General features: G+C 45.2%; 1 protein-coding gene across 1 annotated transcript in view; it reads left to right on the top strand.

Moving 5' to 3' along the window:
- PEX7 (peroxisomal biogenesis factor 7) overlaps positions 1 to 18,801 on the top strand; it is a 1,057,085-nt gene that overhangs the window by 839,527 nt on the left and 198,757 nt on the right. Inside the window, exon 9 of the mRNA XM_078649187.1 lies at positions 2,328 to 2,427. Within this exon, the coding sequence (XP_078505313.1) occupies positions 2,328 to 2,427 (100 nt within the window). The remainder of the gene's footprint in view (positions 1 to 2,327; positions 2,428 to 18,801) is intronic.

Below are 18,801 nucleotides of genomic sequence, written 5' to 3'. Positions count from 1 at the left end.
GTAAAGTTTTAAATGACACTGGTGCTTCCCTTGAAGTCCATTGTTTATGACTCCTCCCCTTGCTCTGGCATTCCTGTGTAACAGAACACTGACCTACCAGCAGAGCTGGGTAACCTCAGTGGCTCTTTATCAAAGATGCCTGGATAATCCACTTAACTCTGACAAATCAGGACAGACGTCTGGAAGGTTGAATCTGGGCTTACAAACAAGAAAGTCTTATAACTTCTTGACTGTACATTTTATCATAATACCATTCTAGGAAGTCTTTGAATGGTATTTGTAGCCTTCTCCTATCAAGAGTTATTAGTTCATAACTTCTTGCCATGTTAACCTATGTGGCATGGGATTTGCAATGGGAAAAATGACTTGGGCCATTTTCAAGCACCAGGGCTTATATAAACATATTTTATGAGTACTCTACATATATCGACAGGACCACCAAGCCAGGAACACTAGGGGAGACTTTAGGGGTTCAGAATATATACAAATATTTCAGGTCCTCCATCCCCAGTTCTCCTACCACCAAAGTTGATTTTGGGCAGCACTTTATCACAATGTGGGGAGTGAAATGTGCCATTTCACTTAACCCAGGGCATATACAGCTCATTTTATAAGGATCTTCCTAATAAATACCTGATCCCCCACCCCTTGGACACCTAGGGGAGACCCTGGGGGTCAGTAACACAATACAACCTCGGGTCTAAAATAGCACATAGATCATATATTAGGATATAAGCGTGATGAAAGTGCAACCTCTCTTAATCTCTCATAAATAATTAGGGGAATTTTCCATTAAGGATGAAAACCCTCACTCACCAAAGGTGACATGCTTCATCATATGGGTTCCTTCTCCCAGTAGGAAATCCTAGTCCTGCTGAGGGCTACAACTTCCTCACTATGAGGAAGGAGCTCAGGGATGTTTTCAAAAGGATGTTTACAAACCAAACTGAGATGCTAAATTCCCATATGTGAGCAATTAGGTGTAATGAGAGTGCAGCGCAACTAAGAAAAAACTAAGGGTGAATCTAAAACTGCCTAGTGGATGCAAAAAACTATTTTTATTGGCTTGCTCCCACTGGCAGGATTAAAAAAGCAGTGCAATGAGTAGTATAAATTTAAAACTACTCAGGATTCAGGTCAACATGTTTCAGCCATCCGATCAATATTGTGTATCATTGGCTTTCTTCAGGACCAAAAGATGATGTTTAAATTAATGCTGCTGCTACATAAACTGTAGTGAATAAAGTATAAAGATAATACAACACCAGTAATCCTGCGCGGCGATATCAGGTATTACTGGGAATATCCTCAAAAGTAGGATAAATCACCTCACCTCTACCTGGCAACAGCTCAGGAAAGAGGCCCGCTCTGTCCGTCTGTACCACGTCACGGTACAGAGTTGCCACCGGAGATCCTGGGGGTACCTAATATGTCCACACATTGTAGGTTTTCAATTTTAAGTGCCCCAAACACAAAAGTCAAGTTTGGGCACAATTTACTTCTTAAAAGCAGTCCTGCAGTACAGTGCCACTTTTAAACTGACCTCAGGCTTCAGCAGTGCACACATGCAAGTGCAGAAAGGGCTGCTGGCCTCTAAACTGCCATGCCCTATTATATACTATGGACTGATAGGTAGTTTCAATCCCCCTGCCCTATTTTGTACTAGGGCCTTATAGGGTAGGTCTTGCCAATCATGGGGGTACCCCAACCCATAGTGTACCCTAGTGTATATAGGTGTTTTCACTGTATTCTAAATGTGTCTCTTTCAGCATAGCACTGGCCCTGGGCCTGGTTAGGCAGAGCCCAAGGTCAGTCAGAGTCAGTTACCACCCATACCAGTCAACAAAATGTTGGGGGGTGCCCAGGGCATAGGATGACTTTCCAACAATGATGATGGAAGATTTTTATAAAGCGCGGCTGTTACCCTAACAGCGGTGTCCTAGCGCTGTAAGACTGCTACAAACGTGATGTTCTCAACAAAGTTCCAAGCCATAGTCGAGGGTGAAATTACTTTAACTTAGTAACACCTCTTTACTGGTGCTAATGTACTGGGCCAGAATTTACTTCTGTATATTCCAAGTTGTTATTTATTAGTGAACCCAGGCAGACCCGTCTATGTTTGTTTTTTACATACCTGTTAATAACGTGCTGTGGTTTTAACAGCCCTTTCCTTCCTAGGTATTAATGTATATTAGCAAATTTCTTTGGCGGAAACACTTAAATGCTTTTCTAAAGTGGATCATTCTTTATTTTCACCGCAGCATGATGTTTCATTGAGATAAACCGCCGTTCCATTCAAAGAATTGTGTGTTTTTCCCTGTCCACAGATTCTGGGACTTTTCTAAACCCGAGTCGCTGCTCGAGACCATCGAACATCATTCGGAGTTTGCCTGTGGACTCGATTTAAGCCTCCATGTCCCAGGGCAGGTAATGATTTTTTAAGTCGTGTGATTCTATTACATATTCAGAAGTCATTCACATGAACATCTCAATAACATCTATAAACATAAGAAATAAACCATATACAGAGTCCTTTATAGTTGGGCAGACTAGTTATTGACACAAACTAGTTAATGCCAGATGGAGCAGTTGCATTAATGTCTTTTGACAGTGTTGTAAGATGGATGATAAGTTGGTGTGTAATCTCTAAAAGGATTGTGGTGAAAAAAATGTGACTAGGAGGCCTTGGCAAGAGGCGTGGCCTGCGTAATTAACCCGTTGGCTTCGCCACCGATTTTGCGGAAGTGCGGCACTTCCGCAAAACGGGCGCCGACGGCAGCACCAGCGAGATAGTGCTGCCGTCGGCCACTGGCCGATTGCAGCATGGAAGGGGTTAAGTGCGTGGCTTAACCCATGTAAATTCATATTCCATGATTCACACAGCGAGCCACCTCACCAATATTTTGGTGCCGCTCCGTGAGTTTTCTGTTATGGATCCATGCACACTGCTGCAGTACACAAAAAAGTGATGGGTGGAATGCTTGAATTGATCTCAGTCACTGGTAATAACTAATGGCCACATTCCAATCCATCAATATTTTGCACATCTTGCCACCTCAGGCTGGACCCAGCCTTTGCAAATGAGTCATGACCCTGCTCCAGTGGGAACAATCCAGCCCGAATTGCCAGGCCAGGCCCTCCATGTACCGGAACACAAGAAACCTAGGGCCGGTTTTGCCTCTATAAGGGCTCATCAGTCATGTATAGCTTGGTTCCAGTGTCTCAGTGGGCATGCAACCCACATCTGGGCATACCCATCCCATTTAAGGCAACATACTGTAGTATACAAAAAAGTGATATGAGGAATGCTTGAATTAATCTCAGCCCCTGGTAATACCTCGGGCTGCATCCCAATTCATCGTTACTTTGCACACCATGGCGCCTCAGTTTGGACCCAGCCATTACAAATCAGTCTTGACCCTGCTCTGATGAGAACAGTCTAGCCCAAACTGCCAGACAAGGTCCTCCCTGAACCAGAACACAAGCAACCCAGGGCTGGTTTTACCCTTATTAGGGCTCATCTGCCAGATATAGCTTGGTTCCAGTCTAGTGGTCTTTTTGCTTTCCAAAAGGCAGAATTGTGATAAACCCCCATAAGAGCAGAAAGTCAGTCAGGCTCAATCTGTGGTGGGACACAGCCCAATGCGGGTAGATGGCCCTCACCTTCTTTTATTTTTGGACCATCTTTTCTCCGTGGCTTAGTGGGCTTTCTATGCATCGAGGGGCAAATTAGGGGCTAACCCAAAAATCGGGCCAAACCTCCGTTCTATCATTTCCCTGGAGAGTGGTGGGGAACTGAAAGACTGTGTTGTGTTTTTTTGGGGTTGTGGTCTCATCCAAAGCTGGGGTGGGCACAGCCCCATCTCTTTTTCTGCAGTTCTTGAAAATCCCTTGTGTCAAGCGGGCTTTCTGCCCCCTGTAGGAACAGATTTCAGTCCATCCCTCAATCGGGGCAAATTTACTGTCAGAAAGACTGTATTGTCCCTTCAGGTGTGGGGAATGGCCCAATGCAAGGGTGGGCAGCCCACACCCTTTCTTGTATTTGTTCACAACATCAATTTAACTGGTGTCTAATGGACTTTCTACTGTCCCGTGGACAAATCGTGGGCAAACCCCACCTATCTGCCTCCCAGGAGGTGGCGGGTGGAGGGCAGAAAGACTATACTGCCCCACCCATGGGGTGGGATAATGCCCCTATGCCAGGATGGGCAGACCCCATGTCTTGCTTTCTTTACAAAACAATTTCCCTGGCATCTAATGGGTTTTCTACAACCCTGGTGGGCAGATAGGCAGCAAACACAGCAATCTGCCTCCGGAGGGGTAGAAAGTATGAATTGCCAGGGGAGGGAGGGGGGGGCTGGCCCTTGCCCAAGGGGGCTGTCTACACAAAATATAGAAATCCCTGGTATTTATTGGTCTTCCTACAACCTCCCCCTCTGGGGGGGCCGATTTGGGGAAAACCCTCCAGTCTGCCCCCCCAACGAGAGCAGAAATACTGTCTTGCCATTGGTTGGGTGCACAGTGGTAGCAAACTTCCTAATCTGTCTCTCATGGGGGCAGACAGCCTATATTGCCCCCATTGGTGTGGGAGCATATCCCTGTGCCACGGTGGGTCGCCCCCACCCCTTTCTTATTTTCACAAAAACAATTCGCCTGGTGTCTAGTGGGCTTTGTACACCTACTGGGGAGCAGATGGGGGCCAAACCCCCAATCTGCCTCCCCCACCAAAAAAGACTGTCTTGCCCTTTTAGAGGGGGGGGCACTGGCCCTTGCCCAAGATGTGTTCTCTCTCCCAGAAAAAGAGATCCTTGGGGTCTGGTAGACTTTTTACCTCCCGCCCCGGGTGGCCAGATTGGAGTAAACCCCTTGATCGGCCATCCCCAGAATGTTTTTTTTTACTTGTTTTTATTTAGCAGTTGCATAATAAAGCCTTTGAGCCCACCGTAGCGGGATCTACTGTCAAATAAAGGCCCGCTCCTGCGTTCGGCTCGGGCCTTTAACAAGGGAGCAGGCTTTTAATGGCCCATGGAGTCTGCTGTGGAGGCATTTAAGGCTATTAGAACATTCCACCCAAGGGGCAGAATATTATCAGTTGAAAAAAACAAAGGCCTCAAGGAGCCCGCGAGGACTGGAATATTCTCGAGCAACAGCTGTGAACAAACATTGGAATGTTGGAGCTCTGGGATTCTACCGGCCATTAGAAATTCAGAGCACTCCATTGTTTTCAATGGAGCTCCCAACATTCCAATCCTCTAATAGACATTAGGAGAGCATAATACACAAGCCAGTGTCACATAGAATAAGACAGCACATTCCAATACAGCCTTCAGTCAAAAGAAAATAATTAGAAGAATAATCCACATTTGGGGACAGAGTACCCACTACTGAGCCACTTTAGGTCCGACACATAACTATACAGTCCCAGTTCAGAAAGACTGTCTTGCTGTTGGTTGGGGTGTGGGGGTGGTGGGGTAGGAGGGGGGGTACAGACCTTTACCCAAGAAGCCTCTTCGCCTAGAATAAAAAAAATCTCTGGGGGGTGGGTGGCAGAAGCAAGACTGTTTGGTCCTTAGCGAAGTCTGTTTTCAGTTTTGTTTTGTTGTAGCCTTAGTGTGCTGGCATTACATCAAAACACATATTGATCAAACTTGGGACATGAGGAAAGTTGTTGCCTCGCTTCCTGATTTTGATTTTGAAATAGAAAATAATTCTGTTCATTTAAAAAAAACAGAACATTTTGTTAATCAGTGCTGAGGATAACCGGTTGATGCTCTCCGCATTACAGAAGTAGTGCAGAGGATGTCAATGGGTCATCCTGAGCACTCTAGGGGTTAAACAAACATGCTTTGCATATTGGTCTTTCATACGTAAATGATTAACAGATATAACTTTTTTGTGTATAAATTTCTATTCACATTTCCATAATCATGTTACCAATATTGATAGAGTGGATAATAGCACAAAGTCAAAATGCCCCCCTTCATCCTCTAGCATAATCTCAGTATAATATATACATACAGCTCAATGTTGATGATTTCCCATGGCAAAATGGAGGGTGTGAGAGGCTGGCTTGGTATATGATGCACACTTATGTTAGTGGGTACCCTGCACCAATCCAGACAACCTTTATAGTGAGTTTAGTGGTCTTGGACAACCTTAGAAAGCTCTCTAAGTGGTAGCTGTGGAGAGCAGCCTTCAGGCTTGGTCCAGAAGGAGTGTAAAGCAGCTTGTTTTACCAGAACCTAATCTTATTGACATAGATTAAGAGAAGAAAAACCACACAGTGTATTTATAAAAATATATATTTATTATAAGACATTCACTAACACATACAGAGATATACACAATGCGCACAATACTTTTCAATAGAAACAGGTAAGTAGCACAGAATATACAGTGGTCACCAGGGGGAGACCAAACCATATACTCAAACAGTGGTATGCGAACCACGACTCAAGTCAAGACTATACCCAGAGGACGTAGAAGTGTTTGGGACCCTAGGAATCACCCAAGGTGAGTATCTAGGAGCTCCATGGAGGCCGTGTACAGTGTGGGAACACAACTGGGTTCTCTGTACAAATCAATGGGTAAGTCGCGGTTGCAATTTTAAAGAAGAAGGACGCTTCCTGGTGGACCTTGAAGAAACCGTGTCATAGACAAGAGGATGGAGAGCCATCCCACCCTACCCTAGGAACCAGGACACCTACACTAGGGAAGCCGGATGTATAGGTGTGAAGTGGTGCCAGAAACCCTCGTTGAACTCAATGGGAGACTTCAGGAAGATTCTGCTGCTGTAGAAGGTGAAAGTGTCCGGTGAAGCCCAAAGGTGGATTTGAGGTGAAGAGTACGTGCAAGCAGAGGGGACAGATTCTATGTGACTCAGGCGTGACCAGGAGGCACGGAAGACGTGTGCCCACCGATAGCGACTGTTGCAGGTAAGATGATGGTGACCTTGGAGCTGCAGCTGTGAGGACCAGGCAACGCTGTGGAAGACCAGGAGCCATTCATAAGCTTTCTCACGTCGAATGTCGAGAGTTGAGGGGCCTGTTTCCATCGGGAGCACCAACAAGCCTTGGCAACTGCAAACAATGTGGAAAGAGAAGAAGGTGCAGTGTCGCTACCAGCAAGGTCTAGGTGAATCACCACAAACAGGGGAGTCAGGGCAGGCCCGAGCAATCGGGGAAGCCCACAGAAATCAAAGGGGGGCCTCAACAGGACCCAATAGGCCAGAGGCACTGGAGTCGCAAAAGGACCTAGAGCAGCTCACCAAAGATGCAGGCCCATGGCGCAAGTGATGTTGTAAGGACAAATATAATGGACACAGGAGATGCTTGAGGTGGAGGCTACTTGGAGCCGAAAGATCTTGATGGAAGCAAGCCAACAAGCCTTTGCAACGGCAAGTCAACGCGGTGCACGGGGGTTTGGTTCCTGTGGCTCCAACGAGGGATTTTGTCCCCAAACTTGGTGAGAGGGCAGGCCTCGAGGGATGTGAAGAACCACCACCTGTGTTGCTGAGCCTTTCGAAGTCCGTGGGAGCCCAGGATCATCAGGCCAGTCAGCTTAGTTGCAGAGCCTGCAGATGCAGGGAAGTGACTCCTTCACTTCAAGGGAGATTCCTTCACGTGTCTTGGATACCCACAGGCCTTGGAAGGTTCCTGTCTGGAGCACAGGCACGGACGAGCAGGGCAACGAGATCAGGAGCCGCAGGAGTCTTCTCGGTTACAGCCTTGATGCCCAGAGCGAAGTCCAGAGTGCCCAGACGGTCGAAGTTGAAGTGGTGTCTTGAATTAACCTTGTCCCACGACGAATCTAGGGATCCACCCTCAGGTAAGCCCTTAAGTACCCTAAGGAAAGGGTTGGGATGATTCATGGTTCCCTCCCAAGGGAGGGGTCGGACAGTGGTGAGGATACTCCCATGTCCTTTGTCCAGTTTTGCACCAGAGCAGGAGCCAACGGCTCTCTGAGTTGGTTTGAACTGGACTATGTAAGGAGGGCACCAAATGTGCCCTTCAAGCAGACACTGAGTGGCGCTGGCAAGCGTTCCCACCCTGCCCAAATACACTAAACCCTGTCTGGGAGGTGGTCACACCTCCCTGTGACTGGATACCTGTTGTTCTGCCTTCCCCCGCTCGAGCTTGGCTCAGCAGCTGGAGGGCAGACTCATGTCTCTGGTCGTCAGCAGCCATGTTTTGCTGGTGGGTCTAGAAGACTGGTACCGGGAGCACTGAGGGTCTCCCAGAGGAGCTTTACAGTGCATGTAATCATACCTCGCACGCTGTTTACGGTGTGGGAGTATGATTACAACATGTTTGATACCAAACATGATAGGATTCATTACAGCCAGTTTTGAGATGATCATCGTGTAATGATACAGTGCCACTCTATATGTTATATGTCTGCCTCATTTACAACCTGGGAAAATTGACTCCGAAGGCGGTAGGGGTGTCCTGCTCATGCAGGGCCACCCTCACACTTAGAACCGAGCACCCTGCCTTCGGGTTTGAAGAAGCCTGCTTTATGGGTGACTTATAGGTTTTAAGTCCAGTGACCTTAGATATAGGGAACCTATATGTTTTGAAGTGGTGCTAGCACCAGCTTACAGAGGATGCAATGGCAGGACTGTAGTTACAGTTTGAGTGGTTCCTCATGGGTGGTATAATGCATGCTTCAGCCCATGGGGGACCCCTGGTGTATCTGTGCCCTGGATACCTTAGCATCATATACTAGAAACTGATAAGGGTACACCAGTGTCCAATCTGGGATGTACCTAAGTAGTTACCATACCAATTTAGGGGAGGAAGCAGAGAGACTGGGGTCCTGATTAGCGGGATCCCTGTCAGACTAGTCAGAAACTTCATAGTACCAGGCAAAAAGTGGGGATAGCCATAAAAAGCAGATCCTACTTTCCTACAGTGGGCAACCGTTCAAGCATAAGATTTACAAAGCATAAGCTAAAGGTCATCTCATAACCTCTATAGTAACCATATCATCTATGTGTCCAAAGCCACTAACTGCCCTAAGATGGCAACTCATCTGGCAGAACTAACAACTCAGAGAGCATCGCCCCCCAGGCCTGTAAATCATCTGCAAATGTATTATCCCTGTGTGTCTTGCGCATGTGGCTCTCCTCAGAGTTCGCCCATTCAGCCATATCTTTCAACCAGTCAGCAATTTTCGGTGCGGTCAGTGACAGACACCCCATAGCAATTCTACTTTTTGCCAATACCAGTCCCAGGATGAGAAATGTACTATTTAAGCCGCACGTTGGTGGATGTGGTTTTCACACCGTCATGTATTCCCTCACAATCTTTCGCCCAAAGGGGCGCCTCCAGAATCTCTTGCCATTTGTGCTGTACTGAAAGCTTGGTTTAGAGGAGCATTCTCCCTCAATGCCCTGTAGATATGGGAGATCAACATCCTACCTCCACCCATGGCTAACAGAGTTTCCAAAGTGTGGGAGGTCTGCAAGATGTCGGAAAAAGATGGTCAAATCATGCATGCAGTAGCCGCAATATTGGCAAATTGAAGGAATTGTCCAGTTCCAAGTTGGAATACGTCTGTGGTGTCCACAAGGGTGAAAAACCTGTCATTTGGGTATCGATTTTGTAGAGTATCACAACCGCCAGCCTTCCTTTTATTTAGGGACATAGAACGTTCAATAAGTTTAAACGGGCGTAATGCCCAGATACTCATATCTGGCGCAAAGGGAGCCCTCTTTAGCACTGTCTTGACTGCCTGTTCCCATGCCCCATACACCTGCCTGGCCACATAATGTAAGGTTGTCGGGGCCCTTGCCCCAATCAATAACTCAGGTAATGGAACCCCATTACAGGTGCCCCCTCAACATTCTGCTTTCCCAGTCCTCTTGGTTGTTCAGCCAGTGGACTGCATGCTGCAGTTGGGCAGCAAGATAATAAAGTTCCAAACAAGGTAACCTAGTACCGCCCTTATGCCATGGGCAATTTGGAGTAGCCAAGCTAACTATTTTTCTTCTAGTGTCCCATAATAATTCCACTATCGACCTGTAAGATTTGTAACCTCTCAGATTTGTATCCCTCAGCCCTGCAGCACAGCCTGCAATTGGCAAGCCAAGGGCTCCATTGCCAAGGTGAAGTGCAGGGACGAGCAAAGCTCTGCGACACCACACCTCCTACCCGCACCCTCGCCGAGGAGGCATCATATAACAACTGCACCCATTTTATGTAGGTCCCTCCAATGCCAACCTTGTACAGCACCTCCCATAAAAACTCCCATGACAGGGAATCAAATGCTGGTTTGATGTCCAACAGTACAAACTTGTCTTCCTCCAAGTTCGGTGAATGCATCGCCAACTATAGTCTCCACGGGTTACAGAGGGTGTTTCTGCATGAGATGAACCCGCAGTGATCTTCTGCAATCAACTGGGGCAGGTGCAGGTACTCTAATAATCTTGTGGGTAATATTTTACTGAGAATTGTCACCCCCACATTAAGCATGTGCTATCCCTGTCAGACTTGAAGAGCATAACTATAAGCACCTCCTTCATGGATGCAGGGAGAATCCCCCCTTCGTAGGCTTCATTATAAACCTCTAGTAATTGATCAGCCATTTCCCCACTCTACTTTGGTAAAATACAGCTGGTAAGCTCTCCTCTCCTGGGGCTTTGGCTGTATTCAATGCCCTTATTGCTGGAATAATTTTTTCTTTAGTGATGGGGGTGTCAAGACTGTCTCTCCCCTCGGGATAAAGTGGACATTTGTATAGTGGCTAAATAGTTAACCCTACCTTGAATGCCCCTATCCAGCGGTGCTGTATACACCCCCTGCAGACGCAATGCAAACACCTCAGTGAGGCCCCACTGCGAATTCACCATACCCCCTGCATATCCCATATTCCCACAATAGGCGAGCAACAAGTTTTGCCTCGGATAAGCGTTTGAAGCATCTTACTGGCTTTGTTCCCTTCCACATGGAGATGCTTTCCATAATTAGAGGGAACAAATGTATCCAGACTGCCTGCTTCTCTTAGGTCATGCACTAAACACCTAGCCTTTAGAAAATTGTTGAAGACCTTTCTGCTTTAAATATAGCGTCTCCCTTTTTGTTGGATCCTGAGAGCACTATCCATTCAGTCTGATAGTTAAACTAAGCGCAGAGATACTCCTTCGGGAGTCGAGTCTAGCGCTATACAAGCCTATAAATAAAATAAATAAATTCAACCTGTCCCAGGTGCCTAGCAGCTCCCATTTATACTCCTTCCATTCAGGCAGTCAAAAGGTTTGTTCAACTACCTCGCGTTCCAGGGTACCAAGCTGCTGTTCAAGCCCATCGAGGACCTGGTTAGCAGTTGTTTGAAACCATACTTGAACTTCATACATTCACCAAGCAGCGCCACCTTTATTGTGTCCCGTTCTCGTGGTCGCGCTACCCCAGTTTTCAGTAAAGTAGTGATCAATAACTTCCGACACCTCTCCCGCGAACAGCTGGTCTGACAACGCATCCACACACATTCTCCAAAATGGCACCCCTGCCGCCTCCATGTTCATTCGGAAAGAGGTTAGCAAATAGATATAGCTTAAAAACAAGGATACCTATGAGAGACGAAACATGATATTTTTAACATCTCCAGAATGGTAATAAGGGTTTATGCCATGATGCACAGTAATACAATGAAAATGCTAGGCTACACAATTGTTTAGTTGCTAACTATCGTGGCTGGGTGCAAATTGTTTAAAAAAAGATCAAAAGGTATACACTGTCCTTCTGTATGTTTGCTTCAAATGTTTTTCTTTTTGCAGTAGAACAAGTAGAAAGATAAATGTTTTCATGTTTCTGTGCAGTCTTGTTACTTTGTACCAGATGTGGAAGGTGGGGACATTAGTCTGTCAAGAAATGAAGGCATTGAGACTATAGGTGTAAAGAGGAACCTGTTTGAAAATACCAGTTGATGATGAAGGTTGAGCTGTGATGACTTGTAGAACAGAACCAGTTCAATCTGTAAGCGTTGACCTTGTTGATGATGCACATTGAAACACAACACCAGTGAAATCCGAGGATGAAGTCACTATTGGCGGAGCTGGTCTCACACGTGTAGGTGCCGCCAGCATTGGTGGGTCATTTACATACTGCATACTTTACCATCGCCATCTGAATTGCAATGCAGTTTGCTTCATGCTTATTGATTGAATCACTTCGCTCATGGTAAGTGCTAGTATCAGTGGTCAAAAAGTCTACCAGACCTGCGCAAAGTGATAAAGCTGCAGCAGGGTGAATGTCCTAGTGGATTAGTGTAGGCAGATGTGCTTATGAATGCAGGATTGTTTTATGTTCAGCAGTGGAACTCAAATGGAAACCTTCAGGCATGGAAAAGAATGGCATTATATATTTTCTTATACCAACCTTACTATGTGTGTTTCTGATAGTCATAGAAATAGAAGGCAATGATTGGCAAAGACATTACTCATGAAGGACTCACATAAGACGTGGGTCTTCAGTTACAGAAAGCAGAGTGCTCTTAATCTCTGTTATGGACAAGAGAGTGTACAGTGCTTCTTTTTCAGCCATCGTCATCTGCTTTGAGGTCAAATTGTGAGGGTCAAAGATGGCACTTTCATTTATGAGCTGCCAGTGCACTCTGTTACCCTTTAAAGTTTGTATTGTCTAAACTAACTGTGATATAACTCAAATCTGAGCTTGTCCTTGTAGAAGATAACTTGTCATCTTTTAGTAGGTTAAGGGCGAAATTGTGTATAGTTGTTTGAAGAATGTTTGAAAAACCTGTCAAGAACCTTAAATATGGACTATAGTAAATCTTTGTCAGTTTCCCCAATTGTTTCTGTAGCTCCTCTTTCAGAATAGGCCAGCTCTTCCTTTATAATAGTGTATATTAAAGTAGTTATGAATTGTTTATTTGGTATGGGATGTGGATTCAGGGAAGAGTCACTTAAATACGTGCCTTCACTAATCTTTGACATGTGTTTTTTCAGGGAAACATCCATTACAACGAAACTTTTACAACGCACTACCATTACGACGCAACTTTTACAACGCAAACCATTACAACGCATAGCGCTGGGGGGCGCTCTAGGATAGGGAATGTATTTAATATACTATCCAACACCTTCCCTACTATCCACGGGGACTGGAGTTGGAATAGTAAATTAAATAAATCACTATCCAGCGCCTAAAAGCATTATGCGTTGTAATGGTATGCGATGTAAAAACCGCGTTGTAAAGGCATGCGATGTAAAAGTATGCGTTGTAACGTCATACATCCGTTTTTTCACAGCATTTAAACTGGAATGTGCTTGCATCTCCAGTGTAACTTATGAAAACGATATGCGATTACTGTCATTTGAGAATACATCACATGGTAGAGGTGTGGTGCAGCGGCCAGGGCGGCTGACACCGGAGCATAGGGCTCACGATTCGATTCCCGGCGCCGGCAGCAGCTCAGCCCAGAAGCATGTGACTCTGGGCAATAGCTCGCTTAATCTTACTGACGACCCTCAGTGACTTGACACCCTTAGGGGTGATTAGTTCACGCTTTACAAATACTGGGTTATTTATTTATTTATCTCATCTGTTTGCTGGTGGAACAGCAACTTTAGAAAGAAATCTGCTCATAGACACTGGTTTAATTGGCCACAGGTTAATTCCATCTGAATGAAATGCAGTTTAATTAAATGTCTCATTTTGCACCAAATTATTCAGTTCAGCATCAGTAATGTTTTCCCTCCTTTGCCAATCCGAGAAATGTGTTAAATTAATTTTTGCAATCGATGATGTCATTAGGCCTCTAGTAGGCGCAAAGCCCTTTCATATGGTCTGCTTAATTGTCTTATTCAAAAGCCTAATTTTTCTGAGATTCACACATGCTCTAAATAGGGATTCTGTACCTTACATTTACCAAAATTTGGTAACCTAAGTTATTTTTTCATATATACTTTCTTTCCAATATTGACAGCCTTGAATGGCAAGTGAATCAATAAATTGTGCAGAATAAATGAATATCTGATTGGTGACTAGGATCTTTTTAAGCCTTTTTAGTTCTTGGGAATAATAAAAAGAAAATGGGCCAGACCTGTCATCACTATTAAAATAAGGGAACCTGTTCTGGTAACTTCTTTGACAATTTATGGGCCGGGCCCTACAAAGCTCCACCTGTGTATGATGAGATATTTCTCTTTGGATGTTTGTCTTGTGAATGTAATGATGTCCATAATGACGAAACTAAAACAGCTCTTGGGGAGTTTCTGCATTTAAACAAGGATCTTCATTAGCGAACAAGGTGTAAGAGTTGAGGACTGACATCAATTGCATAACAGAATGTATTTCCGAAGAATTTGGGAAGAGGCCAGGAATTATAATGTTATTTAGGGATCTTTTCAAAACCTAGGGGATTTGAATAATTTCTGGTGGACGCATAATCTGATAAGAAATATGTTTCTAAAGAACACCATCCAGCACAGGTGTTCAGAGCATGATGATCCCAGTGTTCTCTGTGAGAAGAAAAATTTGGTTGTAATTCCTGAACCACAGGAAACGACAAAGGAATGTAGTTCCCAAGCACTGTCCCCTCTAGAGTGTGACCCTGTGCGCCTGCACACATTCTCATTTCCTCCCACTCAGGGGGCTCTACGGGGGCACATTATAAAGGTTATTTCTGCTGAGCAGCTAAAGAGCTCTTAATGGACTAATTACGTGAGGAAAGCCCATTTGGCGGTGGCAGCAATAAAAGAAAGAACCCAAGGTAGGGGTAACTGGCACTTCATTAAACACTGCAGAATGCACCGTATTTAACTTTGGGAGGCAGTTGTATGCTGTTGATGTTGTGGCGTTTGTCGTTTAAGCTACACATAAGGCTATAATCAAATACCCAGAGTACTGTAAAACTGATAAGTGTAAACACATTCTAAAGAGTTGTAGTTTATGGAGAAAACAAAAAAACTTGTTTCTGTTTCCACAGTTCTACATTTTACAGTTTACAGACATTAACATTCATTTTAGCTCTAGACAAGAGTGATGGCAGTACAATTACACCAAACAGTACTTTTACTAAATACCTTTCTCTTGTTAGTACTTTTTAACTTTAATTACCACAGTTTTCAACTCTTCATCAATATGCTAAAAGTTGGATTTTCATTTGCCGTGGTCCTGGTTCACATAGGTTGATCCCTTTGAACTAACAAACCCAAATGTTTTATTTTTCAGGGCCTTAGAATGCTTTACACGAGCACCAGAAAATGTTAACCTTTTTTTTAACACGTGGGTTTAGACACGCACCGTAACGTACACCAAACGTTGAGTGGCTGAAAGGTTGTCGTGTGCAAACTAGGGCTTCACTGTCTGTGCCAATCAGTGTTAGAGTCACGGTAATATTGCAGTCTCCCAAATGGGATCTGTCCCCCAGTGCACCGCGTTGTGTTTACCAGAGGTATAATAAAGTTCAAAAGACGGAAGTCAAAGTTGAATCCAAAACAATTTGTAATTGTATTAAATCATTTCTTCATTACAAATGTTTGCTTATCATCATTGCAATACTCTTCATTATTCAAATCATATATCCCAAGTTCATTAGTTCCATATCCCTATGCATTTCGGGCTTGTCCAGCCCTTCATCAGGGGATCAATCTATAAAAACAAATCAAAACGGACTGATATCAGTGATGATATCTGCTGTACATTTCAATACATAATCAATGGTAAAAATGGTGTCATTCCATGCTCATTAGTAAGCGTATGAATATCACGGTGATAGTAGTCAGTCATGTGCTCACAAAAAGAAAAGAATATAGGAAAAAAGTGTTTAAAAGGACAAGTCCACAACGTAGCGTGAAGTTTCATCAGGGTGTAGTTCGAGTATAACCGATGTCTCGGTTAGAGAGCATCAAAACTCGTATGTGCCAAACAGAATAAGTAATCCACAGCCAACGCGTGCATACATCTGGTTTGGGCACTTGTATGTCAACCCGCTCTACTTTTTGTCTTTGATTATTATTATGTTCTTATTGCACTTTATGACGCACATTTGTTTGTTTTTCGTTCACCTTCACCGTTCCTTATTGGCCCCCACACGTTAACACACTTTTGATTCCGTTTTTCACCTCTTCACTAGTCCAAGATGGCCCCCATACTACGGATCAGTCTTTGGTCCGTCCTTGATTTTTATACGTGAAGACACTTTCTGTGCCTCTTTAAACACACAAGCATAATTTTTCCGGCGTTGATCGAGAACCGCTTTTTACAGCGTCCGGTGGACACGTCTTCCCGTGAGTACCGCAAACGATGTAGTTTCTCTGTTTATTAGTTGCACGAATCCCAGCATATGCACACGGTGGTTTCGGATCACTCTGTTTGTCGGCACATGCGAACTTTAACACTGGGTTATGCACACGTTGGCTGTGGATTACTTATTCTGTTTGGCACATACAAGTTTTGATGCTCTCTAACCGAGACATCGGTTATACTCGAACTACACCCTGATGAAACTGTGCACTGGGGGACAGATCCCATTTGGGAGACTGCAATATTACCGTAACCTTTTTTTTAAGACAGGGAGAAATAAAGTGATTTTCCAAAATCACATGACATTGAGCTGGGCAGAGATTTGATCCTGGTTTCCCAGTTCCAAAAGGGCAGCTCTAGCTGCATGGCCACATCTCTAATGATTTATAAACCAAAAGCCAAGCTGAGGTACTGCATTTTTTTGGCATGTAGTCATCTGTTAATGTAAGCACACTTTTGCTGTTACACTCTTTTTTTTTATATTTCTTTTTATTAAAAATAAACAAAGAAAACAGAAAGGTATCAATAAATTACACAAAGCAAATAGACTGTACAAGGGCGGACAATCAGTACATAAACAACAGTATAAAAAGGATATGATTGGGGGGGGGAGGGAGAGGAAGAAGGAAAAGGAGGCCTCAAATATAATATTTAGTCAAGATTAGGGGGAAAGCGGGAGATCAAGTACAACTGTTTCAGGTGGCACACATATATCTCCTCTATAGCGATTCCAGGGGGCCCAGATTTTATGCCACTTTTTCGGGGATGACCTCGAGCCACATATACAGACTTTTCCCTGAACATGCACCAATCCATTTCATCCATCCAACCCTCAATAGTAGGAGGCCGCTGGGATCCTCACAATTGTGCAATATTGCGTTTAGCAAGCATTGTTCCCAAGGTCATCCATTGCGTTTGGGCTACATTATGATCAGTGGGCTCCCAAACATTGAAGCACCTTGTGGACCCTGCACCAATAGTCGGCTACTTTTCCACACTCCCAGATGATGTGCATAAACGTGGCCAACTGGCCACAACCCCGCCTACACAGACCCTCCTCCGAAAAACCCATCGGAACCAAGGGGGGACCCGTGACATACACTCTATGTAGTATTTTGAGTTGGACCAATCTCAGGCGAGCTGGAATCGCGACCTCCTTTGGGGAGGAGATCGCGGACTGCCAATCTTCATCATCAAGTTCAAGACCGTCACGGGTCCACTGATCTCGCAGTTGCAACAGAAGGTCTGCTCTATGGTTAATCAGTTTTTTATACACTAGGGAGATGGTACTATCCGGTATATAACCATCCAGAACACGGTCCTCCAGCGGGGCAGACTCAGGTATCTCCACCCCCCTAGGGAAGACCGAATCGAGCGCATGATGGATCTGTGCATAACGGAAGTACTCCGTTCCTCCCAGCTTGAACTCGGCCTGCAGGGCTACAAAGGACTTCACTTGCCCCTTAACCCAGAGATCACCCACCCTGGAGATACCAATGAGGTCCCACCTGTCAAATCCCTCCGTGTTCCACAGTTTACCAAGCCGATCTGATCCAAAAAGCGGGGTCGCTAAGGTAAAACGATCTTTCCACCCCAACGCGCTGGTGGCGTCCTGCCAAACCCGCACAGCTGTCCGCGTCGGCCCCGTCAGAGACCTCACTACCGATTTGGAATATAATGCCCTATAGTAATTGCCTCCAGGGAGCAACCACCTATCCATAGCAAAACCTGGGTTTGGCCCGGGGCAATACGTACCGTGGTTGATGGCCCCCAACTGCGACGCCCAATAGTACCTTTTAATATCGGGAAGAGCAATACCCCCTTCGTACCAGGGGAGCGTCAATTTGGCGAGTGCAATCCGGGGCCTACCATCCCACAGCAATTTCCTCTGTAGACCCTCAACTATACGGAAGTAGCTACCAGGAACAAAATCAAGGATATTCTGCAGGGCGTACAAAAAACGAGGAAGGGACATCATCTTAAAAAGGGCCGCACGTCCGAGTAACGAAAGTGGAAGTTTCCGCCAATTCGCCACGTCTCGCCTCAACCGCGCCGAAGGGGGAAGGAGATTTTTCTCATATCGGATCAAGGGGTCCATTGAAATAAAAATACCAAGATATTTAAACCCCTGCTGTGCGATCTGGATAGGACAGCCACACGGCAAAACCGGTACATCACCACTAAGTACATAAAGAGAAGATTTCGCCCAGTTGATAATCAGACCAGAATTCTTACCAAAGGAAATCAAAACGTCGCATAACACTATCAGGGACTTTCTGGGGGAGGTCAGGTACAAAAGGATGCCATCCGCATACAAGGAGATACGATCTTCGTGTTCCGGGGACCAATAAAAACCCTTTATAGAGAGTTCCCAACGGATCCACGCAGCTAGGGGTTCAAGCGCCAGCGCAAACAGGAGGGGAGACAGCGGGCAACCCTGACGGGTACCTCGCCCAAGACTAAACGTTGCAGAAACGCGGCCATTTACCACTACCTGAGCGAGGGGATCCGCGTAAAGAAGCCGCACCCAGCCAAT

This window comes from Lissotriton helveticus, chromosome 6, assembly GCF_964261635.1.
Source record: "Lissotriton helveticus chromosome 6, aLisHel1.1, whole genome shotgun sequence".
Taxonomy (NCBI): domain Eukaryota; kingdom Metazoa; phylum Chordata; class Amphibia; order Caudata; family Salamandridae; genus Lissotriton; species Lissotriton helveticus.
The sequence above is the reverse complement of the archived record's forward strand: the minus strand, read 5'-3'. Positions and strand labels throughout refer to the sequence as shown.